Source organism: Narcine bancroftii, chromosome 4 (genome assembly GCF_036971445.1).
Source record: "Narcine bancroftii isolate sNarBan1 chromosome 4, sNarBan1.hap1, whole genome shotgun sequence".
NCBI classification, from domain to species: domain Eukaryota; kingdom Metazoa; phylum Chordata; class Chondrichthyes; order Torpediniformes; family Narcinidae; genus Narcine; species Narcine bancroftii.
In genome coordinates this window covers 72425826-72438945 of record NC_091472.1, presented here as the reverse complement: position 1 = coordinate 72438945, position 13120 = coordinate 72425826, and the positions used below count along the sequence as shown (strand labels likewise).

At 40.2% G+C, this 13120-nt stretch overlaps 1 protein-coding gene and 1 long non-coding RNA gene across 8 annotated transcripts in view; one reads left to right on the top strand and one right to left on the bottom strand.

The window, feature by feature from the left end:
- LOC138760681 (uncharacterized) overlaps positions 1 to 12843 on the top strand; it is a 43397-nt gene extending 30554 nt beyond the window's left edge. The window contains exons 4-5 of the long non-coding RNA XR_011355807.1: positions 2226 to 2284; positions 12492 to 12843. This is a non-coding gene — a long non-coding RNA (uncharacterized lncRNA). The remainder of the gene's footprint in view (positions 1 to 2225; positions 2285 to 12491) is intronic.
- ipcef1 (interaction protein for cytohesin exchange factors 1) overlaps positions 9999 to 13120 on the bottom strand; it is a 77763-nt gene continuing 74641 nt past the window's right edge. For all 7 annotated transcript variants that reach the window (XM_069931602.1, XM_069931604.1, XM_069931606.1 and 4 more), the window contains one exon: positions 9999 to 11705. In XM_069931602.1, coding sequence (XP_069787703.1) covers positions 11505 to 11705 — 201 coding nt within the window. In that variant the 3' untranslated portion in view covers positions 9999 to 11504. The remainder of the gene's footprint in view (positions 11706 to 13120) is intronic.

The window sequence follows — 13120 nt, the reverse complement described above, 5'->3', positions numbered from 1 at the left end:
ACTATTAACATCTATCCACACATTTCTGTACATTAAAGCTTTAGTTTCCTCCAGTGTGTTAAAGGTAATAATTTTCTTTTAAGTGCACCCAGATGGAATATTAGGTGTTGTTCTGTGGCCACTCTCAAATTGGAGGAACATTTCTGGGCTCTCGCCAACCAGATGACATTAACATTGACTTCTCTAGTTTTCATTAGGCCCCTCCCCTGTCTCTGTCTATTTCCCCATTCATCTGACTCCTTTCCTCCAGCTCCATTTAGAGAGCTATCACCTCCCCCTATCACCTCAGCATTTTTCTCTTCTGCCCTCCTACCCATATCCACCAATGACCTGTAGGGCTGTGCTCCTCCCCTGGCCCTCCCCCCCACCATTTTGTTCAGGCAACTGCCTGCTTTTGTTCATACCTTGACAAAGGGCTCAGGCCCAAAATGTTGGCCATGTATCTTTGCCATAAAGAATGCTACATGTCCTCTGAGTTTCTCAAGCACTTTTGTGTACTCTATGAATACAAATTAATTTTTCTTTCTATGGCACATGTACTGTATATACTCATGTAACATTTGAGATTTTTGGACCAATTTTTTGGGTCAAATTTTGGGAGGGATGAACTTTTGACCGCAGTAAGTTACTGTGTCGTTCAAGGCATCGGGAGCTTGGATGAGTGAGGGGTGACCAGTGCGAGGGTTCGTAGTCGGGGCATCTGAAGTTCAGATGGGCACATGGTCAGGGCCAAAAATAGGGTGGGGGTCGATTTTGCATGGCTCATACTGAAAACACATGATTTTTGGGCCAATAAAGGGGGGGTTGACTATTATATGGGATCAACTATTAAATGAGTAGATGTGAAAATGTTATGCTCTGAAAGATAGAATATAGAATATTACAGGCCCTTTAGCCCATAATGTTGTGCCAACCTATATATACCTACCCCAAAGAAACCTTCCCTGCCTCATAACCATCTATTTTTCTTTCATGCATGTTGCTGTCTAAGAGTCTCTTAAATGCCCCTAATGTTTCAGCCTCCACCACCACCCCTGGCAAAGCATTCTAGGCATCCACAACTCTCTGTGTAAAAAAAAAAAAAAAAAAAAAAAAAAAAAAAAAAAAAAAAAAAAAACCCACCCCTGATGTCTCCCCGAAAGTTTTGTCCCTTCATTTTGTACAGATGCCCTCTGGTGTTGCTACTCTTATCCTTGGAAAAAGGACATTATATAGAGGTAAGAAGTTGCATTGACAACTTCTGTAACTATTACATTGAGCACAAAAGCTAGTTCTGATTAATAACAGTGAGGTATTTGTGCAAATCATTTTGATGACCTGTTAATAGTGACCTCTGACTACATAATAATTTTTGGTTCTTTATCGATCTTTTTTTAAAATGACCTAAGCTTTTAGGTTCAGTCTTAAGTAACATGTTAATCTTTCTCTTTCACATGTGCTACTGATTTTCTCATTTAACTCTCCTGTTCAGTTCTGTGTCAATCTTTGTGTGCTTATCATATATGGAACACAATAGAGAGGGCCTACCGCGGATCTCCACCCCCTAAAATGATAGAATGAGAAGAAGACGAAATGAACTGACCCAGTGTGTAAAAGTAGATGACACAATTTTCTTGTTTATTTTCATTGTGTGATGACATTGTTTAATGGGTTTATTGTATTGTATATGTTGAACGTTTAGTGGGTAGGGAGGGGGTGGGAAGGAGGGAAAAGGGAGAAAATGACACTGTGTATATTCAAGAGGGAAATGTTTGTGTGTATTTTGGTTAATATGGTTCATTGTGTGAAAAATTTAAAAAAAACTTAAAAAAATCTGTGTGGTTATATGAAAAATAATTTTTTAAATCAGTGCCATTGTAACCAATTTAAAAAAAAATTAGAGATACAGCACGATAATAGGCCATTTCAGCCCACGAGTCCGTACCACCCAATTAACCTGGAGTACCTGGTACGTTTTGAATGGTGGGAGGAAACCGGACCCCATAGGGAAAACCCATGCAGACATGGGGAGAACGAACCAACTCCTTACATACAGCATGGAATTCAAACCCCAATCCCAAATGCTGGAGCTGTAATGGTATCGTGCTATCCGGTACACTAACTGTGCTGTTCAATTTGGTATTATTGTTGTGCGATGAGTTCCTGCTCCAGACCTAACTTTTCTCTCACAGCTTTTTAGCCAAGTGCTCATCTGTTCAATCATATTTTTCTCTCTCTTCCCAAAGGACTTCATACAATAATTGTCACCAAATTGCTGCATGCTGGTGTGCCATCTAAAATAACAGTAAGTGCAAATAAATTGAAATTTGGTTAGAACACAGACTGATTTCTTATTACCTCAGGAGGCATGGCAATCAATGAAAGCACCTCCTGGGATAATCTTGCAAAACGTGTTCATTTTTGAGATAGAATCATGGATGTTTTGGTTTATTTTTGAATTTCCACAGAAAATGTTTAATTCCACTGGAAGAAGGATAATGAATAGGTGATTTTAAATTCTTACTCCAAACTTTATTACAATCAATACATAATCAATACAGTAAATTACTGAGGATCCAGGCAGAACTTTGGATGAGGATGGGCAAAGAGAATGGGTTTTACTGTCATTTCCCACCTCCACACTTCTTATCTAAATTTGTTGAATATTTTCTGGGTGCATTCATGATGTCATTTGCCCACTGTGTTGGATATTTTCTCAGCATGTTTTTTGGCGTGAGCTAACTTCCATAAATTAAATGCATCCTTTAAGATTAAAATTCGTACTCAGACAAAATCATCCAAACCCCACTAAACATTTGACACGTCCTATTATTTAAATTCATGCACCAACATTCATAAGTCCAATGTCAATTTCTGTCATTCATCTGTTAGGCAAACAATATTGTTAAACTAATAATCTCATTAAAAGTCTAAATGTTGCAGTTTTTTTCTTGATTTATGCATAATAATTGATCTATGATATGTCAAGTATCTATCAGCCATTAAATAACTAAATGAGAAAAAAATGTACTTTTGAATTTCAATCACTTTTCCTCCATAAATTAAAATTGCAGCATTATCTTTAATATCTCTGAGGAGCTATTGCTTTCCAATACATACATAAAATCAATGAAGAAAAATGGGATTATTTGATTTCTATCACAAAGCCAATGCATTTTACAGCAATCTCCATTTTCCAGGTATACAGTATATCTGAGTATTCAGTTTAACTTGTTTAATAACAATAGGGGCAAGATACTTCCTTCTAAAGGACCCATCATTGCTTTCTAATAAAACTTTCTTAGCCTCATGGGTCTATTTGTCAGAAATCTGAATATTAGCAGAGATTTTCTCATGAGTACAAATAAGTAGCTACAATGTACAATACCTGGAAAAAGATTTACTTAAAGCCACACCCATGTAAAAACATAAGGAGTTGCCAAAAATCACTGATTTCCATTGACAAGCCTTCATGAAATAAAATTCTCAGATAAGGTGAAATTTATGACACAATTTCAGGTGGTTTTTTATTTCCTTATAACTAGTCACCATTGCAAAATGATGAAGCTTATTCATTTCGCCACTCACCCCCATCTTGGATACTTGGACCACATATCCGTCCTGCTAACCCAGCATACAGCCTGCTGCATATACAAATGAAGTTAATTCGTAGGGAGATCAGGACAGAGCCAGGGTGGGGGGAAATGCACAATAGCGCTACAGGACTGCTTCGAGACCGAGCTGTTTCAGGAAGTCAACCACCTACAGTAGCTATGTAAACATCAACAAGTACACGAGTTCAGTGACTGGCTACCTACCAGCAAGTCCATTGAGAAATTTGTGGAGATCAAATACTGCATAACCAGGGCTAACTAGGAACCATGGTTGGATACAGAGGTCCGTGGAATTCTCAGAGCTTGTGATGCTGCCTTCAGGACAAGAGACAAGTTGGCACTAAGATCAGCCAGGGCTGAACTCTCCCATGAAATCCAGAAGACAAAACTGGGTTACACACAGAGGATCCATATTTACACCTGTGACCTGAGGTGTGTATGGCAAGAGGTCAAAACCTGTAATAGACCACAAGAGAACTGAACTCTGTGAGTCAACGACAATGATGCTTCCCTTCCAAACAGACTGAACATCTCCTATGCAAGGTTCATAGAACATAGAACAGTAAGGCACAGTACAAGCCCTTGGGCCCACAATGTTGTACTGACCTTTAGACCCTGCCTCCCACATAACCCACCATATGCTTTTCTCGTAGTCTCTTGAATTTCACCAATGTTCTTGCCTCCACCACTGACCCAGGTAGTGCATTCCATGCACCAACCACTCTCTAGATAAAAACCTTCCTCTAACATCTCCCTTGAACTTTCCACCCATGACCTTAAAGCCATGTTCTATTGTATTGAGCAGTGCTGCCCTGGAAAGGAGGCACTGGCTGTCCACTCTATCTATTCCTCTTAATATCTTGTATGCCTCAATTACGACTCCTCTCATCTTCCTTCTCTCCAAAGAGTAAAGCCATAACTCTGTTAATCTCTTCTCATAATGCATACTCTCTAAACCAGGTAGCAACCTGGTAAACCTTTCCAACGCTTCCATCAAATGAAGCAACCAGAACTGGACACAGTGCTCCAAGTGTGGTATACCCAGAGTTTTGTAGAGCTGCATCATTACCTCATGGCTCTTAAACTCATTTCCTCGATTTATGAAAGCTAACATCCCATAAGCTTTCTTTACTACCCTGTCTACCTGAAAGGCAACTTTCAGGGAACTGTGGACATGGCCCCCCAGATCCCTCTGCTCTTCCACACAACCAAGAATCCTGCCTTTGACTTTGTACTCTGCCTTGGAGTTTGTCCTTCCAAAGTGTTCCACCTCACACTTCTCCAGATTGAACTCCATCTCCCACTTCTCAGCCCAGGTCTGCATCCTACCCTCTTCTACAATCCTTTATGCTATTCACAACACCACCAACCTTTGTGTCATCTGCAAATTTGCCAACACACCCTTCGTTCCCCTAATCCAAGTCATTAATAAAAATTACAAAAAGCAGAGGTTTCAGAACCTATCCTTGTGGGACCCAGTAGTCACAGCCCTCCAAACCAGAAAAACTTCCTCCACCACAACCCTCTACTTCCTACAGGCAAGCCAATTTTGAATCAATTTGGCCTAGTTTCCCTGGATCGCAGGTCTTCTGACTTTCTGTATAAGCCTACTACGTGGAACCATGTCAATGCCTTACTAAAATTAATGTAGACCCCATCCACTGCACTACCCTCATTAATATGTCTGGTCACCTCCTCAAAGAACTCTATCAGGCTTGTGAGACATGATCTGCCCTTCACAAAGCCATACTGACTGTCCCTGATCAGATCATGATTCTCTAAATGCTCATAGATCCTATCTCTAAGAATCCTTTCCAACAGCTTGCCCACCACAGACGTAAGGCTCACTGGTCTATAATTACCTGGACTTTCCCACTGCCTTTTTGAACAAGGGGACAATATTTGCCATTTTCCAATCCTCCAATATCATTCCCATGGATAACGAGGGCACAAAGATCCTAGCCAGAGGCACCGCAATCTCCTCCCTTGCCTTGTGGAATAGCTTGGGGAATATTCTGACAGACCCCAGGGAGATCCATCCTAATCCATTTTAACTGCTCCAACACATCCTCTCTCTTAATATCAACATTCTCTCGAACATTAACACCACCATATTGTCCTCACTGCTATCAAGGACCCTCTCCTTGGTGAATACTGAAGAGAAGTATTCATTGAGGATCTCAGCCATTTCTGCAGCCTCCAGGCACATCTTCCCACCTTTATCTCAAATCAATCCTACCTTCACTCCTGTCATCCTTTTGTTCTTCACATAAGAATTGGTTTTAAATGGGTGAACGGTTTAAGCAGAGTGGCCTAAGCAGAGCGGCCATCATTGGAGCAGCCATCATATGAGTGGGCCAGGGTGGGAGTGGGGAGTTGAGGCTTTGGTGAGCAAAGGCTTAGGCGAGCAGAGTCTGAGGTGAATATCTGGTATATTCTTATTTTCCTAAGGAAGGGCGTAGTTAGAACATTTAAAATGATTTCATGAGAGAGACAGTGATGTGCCTCTCATGTGAGATGTGGCAGCCCTAGGGGAACTCCCCTCTCCCGGAGAGGATGCAGATGGGTGAACTGGAAGACTTGTGTTAGGAATCTGGAGCAGCAGCTGGAAGACCTTTGGTTCATAAGGGAGAATTAAGCAGTCATAGCTAAATGAGAAGATCAGTCAATGTGAAGACAAGGTTGACACCAAAGAAAGCTCCTTCTCCCACTGAAGAATAGGCCTCTAGCATAGTTGCAGCCAAGGTGAGGAGAATCCTATCCAAAGTGAATCCACATAAGACCGCGGACCAGGCAACATACCCTGAACAACTGATGGAGGATCTTATTAAGATCTTCAATATGTCACTTCAGCAGTCCATCATCTCATGTGTTTTAAGGCTGTCAACATCACCTTAGTACCAAACAGAGTAATAGTAACAGGCCTCAATGACTTACCCCCCCCCCCCCCCCCGCCGTGGCACTGACTTCTACCATTATGAAATGCTTTGAGCAGGTGATGGAAGGTATCAAAGCACACCTCCCAGAGACACTGGACCCATTTCATTGCCTACAGATGGAACTGTTCCACAGACGATGCTATAGCCTTGACCCTCCTCTCTATCTTGACTCAACTGGAGAACGATGCCTCACATGCCAGGCTTCAGCTTGCCGTTTTATAGTCATACCCCAGAGGCTGGTAGAGAAGCTGTCCTCGCTGGGACTTAATACCCCCCTCTGTAACTGGTTTCAGGACTTCCTCATGGAAATAATGTATTCTGTCTCAGTTGGCAGCAGAACATATAAAGCACTATTGCATTGAGCACTGGTGCACCTTAGGGCTGTGTGCTCAGTCCGCTCCTGTTCATGCTACTGACCCAACTCCAACAGAGTCATCAAGTTTGCAGATGAAATGGTATTACTTGGACTCATCGGCAACAATGATATGTGGCACCACAGAGAAGAGGTGGAAAATCATGTGAAATGGTGTAAGAATAACACCTTGAATTTCAGTGTGGACAAGACTAAGGAAATGATTGTGGATTTCAGGAGAACCAGGGATGACTACTCTCCACTCCACATTAATAGCTCAGTAGAGGAGAGAATAGAGGGCACCAAGTTCCTCGGAGTCTACTTAAGAAGTGATTTATCCTGGACACACAACATCTCCTCACTTGTCAAGAAGGCGGAACATTCTGTCAAATTTCTACAGGAGCTCTATCAACTGTGGTACAGTTGATGTGCAAGCATTGCATTGGAGGTCAATCCACAGGACCATAAAAGTGGCAGAGTGGATCACTGGGATCACCCTCCCCCTCCTCCTCTAATCAATAGGATTTACTGGGATTGTTGTTTAAAGAGGTCTCACAAAATTAAGGAGGACCTCTACCACCCTGCAGCACTTTCCAGCTATTTCTGTTGGGAAAGAGACACAGAAGTATCAGAGCTGAAACCACCAGGCTGAGAAACAGCGTTTTCCCATGGGCAGTGAGACTGCCTGCTAAAAGTAGCTCTCTATGACTCTCCTATTTATTAATAATATTTTATTTTATATATGTACATACTGGTATATAATGTGTATCCATATCATTTGTGTGTATATGTCTGTACTTGTGGTTGCATTGTGCTGGCAATGTGGACTGGAGAATGATTGTTTTTGGCCAGTGGTACTGGTAGAGTCAGATGACAAATAAACTTAAACCATGAAAAGTTGACAAAAGTTAAGATCATGTGACATCATGAAGACTGAGACAAGACCAAATTTTACAAAAATGCCACTTCTAACTTCAAATACAACAAGATAGATAAAATTGCCAAAAGCAGCACAAAGAGATGTTGCAACAGTGACAAACATAATATTTAATGCGACCGTTAATGAAAGGAAACTGAGCTGTAAAACAACAGGATTCAAGTTTCAGGGCTAATTAACCCACTTACATTTTTATTCAAATCATGTACACACACACACACACACACACACACACACACACTCCCAGCACTTATCTCTGCAGAACATCTGTGGTCATAGACTTCTATGTGATTTCAGCTTCCTGAAGCAACATATACTTCCTTTTCTTTTTGACTATATTTGCAACATCTCTCATCATCCAAGATTACTGAACCTTGCCATCCTTGTCTTTATTCCTCACAGGACCTGACCTCTGACCAGCTGGTATTTAAGCAACTCCCACATGTCAGATGTGGACTTACAACTCCTAATTTACTCTTTCCAGTTCTTGCCTAATATTGTTCAAATTAGCCTTCCCCATATTTAGCACTTCCCCCACTCTGAAATCCAGTCTCATCCCTATCCCAGAAATTATTTCTTGATTTCTTCAATTTGTTCAACTATCATTGAGTATCTACTGGGATCGTTGTCTGAAGAAGGCATGCAAAATCATTGAGGACCCCTTCCACCTTACATGAAGTATCCTTCAGCTGCACCTGTTGGGAAAGAGATACAGGAGTAACAGAGCCAGCACTACCAGGCTGAGCAACAGCTTCTTGCCACGGGCATTGAGAATGCTGAACGACCAAAGGAACTGCTCACACTAACCATCCAAGACTCCCATATTCGTGAAATAATATTTATTTGTTCATTTGTATATATGAAATATTTGTCTGTATATGTGTTTTGCACTGAGGACCGGAGATTGCTGTTATGAAGGGCTATATGTGTACAATCAGATGACAATAAACTTGACCAGATATTGATTAGTCTGATGCCCCAAACCTGTCATGAACTGCAAAAAATGTGCAATAGCATTTTAACACGGTTTTGACGGAAAAATGTTCACTAACCAGTGACCATTGGACGTCCCAAGGGGGTATTTTCAATACATTGCAGATGCAACCAGTGGTGCAGAGGCAATGGAGGGTGGTGTCAGTCCATAAATAGTCATACAGCAGCAAGACAAACTATCACCACCAGAGGGCAGTGAACAGCTGGAAAGACTAATCAACCCATAATTTCTGCAACTTTACAGATACTAATTGTTAAAGATGACGCAAGATGGACAGATACACATGCTCAATCTCCCACAGTACACCCACTACCTCCACCCCTGCACCTAGATAATAATGTCTATTAAAATGATTGCTTACTTCATGGAGATATGCTTTATTGATTTAAGGAGAGGGTAGTCCTTCCCTTGAGCAGAGGATCGACAAAGGCACCAAATAGATGAGTTGCCTCAGTAGTCAAATCCTAGAAAAAACATTCTTTGTTCATGTGATTACAAACTGAACTCATTGGCAAATGTTTGCTCAGTTTCTAGTGAGATTTTGAACTGCATTTTGAAGTGTCTGTTGTGGCCCAAATAACTCTTTAATAGATATCTGAATGTACAAGTCAATGAATTTAATTCCCTTTTTCTTTACCATTGCCAAGTGCAATTTATTTTCTGGACCTGGGAGTCAATTGTGTGTTGGCCACATTTGGCCATGGACATCATTAGGTATTGATGGCATATGGTGGTCAGTCCAATTTAATGGTGGCTGTGATTTTATCTTGAAATGATCATACACAATGATGAATACTGAATAAAACTATACAAGGAAATAAAACTTCTAGGCTATAGTTTTTTTTAAATAAGTGTGCATGCGTGCATACACACACCCACACACCCACCCACCCCCCCCTTCATCCAGCAGTGTTAAATACAGTCTCTACTGCAGCTAGCACAAATAAAATACATTTTCCAATTTGTCATATTTTGAGTACATTCTTTTGAGCAGGGGGTGGGGGGGGGGAAGAGATGAAAATCTTCAACACATCACTGCAGCTGTCCATCATCCCATGGGTTTTAAGGCAGCCACCATCATGTCAGTACCAAATGGAGAATGTTTAAGAGTTTGGATGACACAAAAAAAGATTTTAAGCCTGGAGGTATTTTGTGTTGGAAAATAGGTGAGGAGTAGTATAGATCAAGTAGTTTTTAACTTTAATAGATAGTTACACTCATTTTCCTCTTGTTTATGAAAGAACAGAACAATTTATTCACAAGAATTTGATGAGTACAATTAACAGCGGCTGTAAATATAGGCCATGAAATAATAGAAGACACACTACAGGAGATCAATTGGCCCATTGTCAAAAATGAACTCGTCAACAGAGTTGGTGACTGTTTTGCCAACCATAAGCTCTGTCTTTGAGCCAGCCAGAGCTCCTGGTTGCCAGCCACTTTAACTCTCCACCCCATTCCCACACTGGCTTGTCTCTCACTGCTAGTTTGAAGAAACAGCAGCTCATATTTTGCCTGGGTAGTTTACAACCGAATGGCATTAATGTTGAATTTCAATCAACGTGCTCCTCCTCAGATCCTTCCTCTCTCCTTCTCACCCACCTGGGTCCTCTCATACACTCCCCTCATTCCAACTGCACCCATCCCCAGCACCCTATAACTCATTTCCTTTCCTGTTCACCTCCTACCTGTCACCTACACTCCCTCCCACTGTTTCCCCTCCCCATCAGTCCACCATCCCTCCATTACATGGTTTCACCAATCTCCTCCTTTCAGCAGCTTTCTCCAGTTTCACACCCCTCTTCCCATCTGGCTCTATCTGCTCCCCTCCTTTTTTATCCCTTTGCTTGTCATTGTCTCCCAACTCAACCCCAAAAATGGTTCCATCTGTCCATCATCTATTGCCTCTCCTTAGTCCACCCATCTCCTACTGATCCCTCCCCTCTCGTTAATACTGCCCAATCCTACTTGCCTTTCTCAGCACTGAAGAAGAGTTTCAAGCCGAATCGTCGACTGTCCATTTCCCTTCATGGATGCTGGGTTCCTCCAGCAGGTTGTGTTTTGCTCTAGATTACTCTAGATTGCTCTGCAGTCTCTTGTATATCCCTGGCCTTTTCCACTTTCTTGTGCCAACTCTACAATCTTGTTGGTCAAGCCTCTTCAAGGAACTATCCAAGTAATTTTAAATAAGCTGTGGTTTCATTTAGAATTCTTAATTTTTTAACAAAAATAAATTGGAATTGAATAACCTCGATATGTAAATTGATCTTTCCTCTCCAGGAAATCATTGATATTGTAATTGCACCATTAGTGAAACCTCATATTTACAAAATTTTTACATGTGCAAGTATGCTTCAATTGCTACAGGCTTCAGAACTATTTCAAACCCAATCACAATTGCAGAATAAATAGAGTACCCCAAAAATAGTCAATGAATGTGCACATATTCCTGAACCAGCGAGAATATCCTCTTTAAGATTTTACACTCCAGAGAGTTCAGTTTACTTACAAATAAAACTCTCACCAGTGTAAATTAAATAAACATCTTGAGCCACACACTGAGGGAGAAAATAAACACTGTTACTTAGTTGTTTGCAGGTTGTATTGGATTGCCAGTAGTCCTATAACTCTTAGTGATTCAGATAACAGTTTAGCTCAACTAAGTCAGTAATGTAGCACATCATAAATCTTAAACATCTGTTTCAATGGACGATGATTCTCGATTCTCGAGCACATCAGCATTTCTTTCTGAACTGATTTTAGACTGGGATCCTTTGCAGATATCCTGCAGCAATAGTGAATAGTCTTCTTTCCACTGTCGGAATTTCTCTGATGTCAATTGTGAATTTTCCAGGAGTTGGTTTATTACGGCTAGATCAGCTTCTTTGGACTGGTTAATGAAACATAATGATAAAAGGCCATCATTAACATTTAGTGGACATGATTAGTGGCAATAAAAATAATTCATTCATGTTTCATTGACAAAGAACAAAAATACTTCATTTCCTTACATTTAAATCAAATATAATTCCCAATAAGACCATGCTATTTTCTTCAAAGCACTATAGCAAGGAATAAAAATGAATCATCTAACCTTCTGCCTGAATTTTACACAATTAATGTATTTTCATTAAATACTTATACAATTATAATAATTTGTCTTAGAAGCATACAAGTCAAGACACATGGGTCAGCACTGACAGAAAGGTTAATCCTGCACAAGGAACATCCTTTGTTAAATGGACTACTAGTTAATATGGATGTGTGGCTTTTCATTCTCTCATCCAAATGGATGATAATCATGGTGAATAGTTGGGGGACCAACACAGATGGGTTTATTGGGTGTCATCCTTGCTGGGTGACACTAGTCACTCCTGTCAGGCTGAGAACCTGTCCAAAATTCTTTCTCTCTGTTTCCTGCCACAAAAATCAATCATAGCTTTCACTTCCACAAATTCCAAATGCACAGTTTGACTTCTAAAAGACTATTTATGTGGAATTTCTGAAGACATTTGTTAAAATCCTTTAAGAGTCTTAACTTGAAAGATTTTAACAAATGTCTTCTTTATATTTTATATTTTGTTATCACTTATAAAAATGATTAACTGCTTATTTTCTTGTTGTTATTTCTGAAAGTTAATTGTGTGCAATTTTGACATTGCATTTTTCTTTACAGTAACTACACTTCAACCCTTGGCTGTAATATACTTTAAACATCCTTTGGTCATTAAGGTGCTGTATAAATGAAAATCTATTATTAAAGTACTCCTTTTCCTGTTATAGAAGACCTTACTTAAAGCTCTTTAACTACATTTTTTCCTCCCTTTTCCCAGTACCCCCTTCTTTCACGTCAGCAATTCTCTTTGTTAAGTACTGTAAAATATATTTAATTTGTTTCAGTAACAGACATAAAGATACATTGTTCCCCACACCTATCTGGCTTTTGAATGAATCTCATAAGCAACTTTGATGCTGCCCTTCAAGTGTACTCATTGTTTTTTTTCCATTGCAATTCTATACTCTGTGCTCTTGCCCTTTGACTTTTTATGACTGTACGTGGGTTAGAGTTGACCTGTTAGATTGCTCTTGGAAGAACCCTTCCCATTGTACTAAGTATCATGTGACAAATAAAATTGTACTTAATATTTTGCAGTTCTTGTAATGTGGAATTATCAGCATTTTATTCTCTATTTAAGAGTTGGAAGGTGTGATCCACAGGCCTGCGTGTACTGCCCTGTCTGCTACATTGGATTATCACTTCAATTAGATCAATAATCTTACACTCATGCTCTACACTGTGAAGAG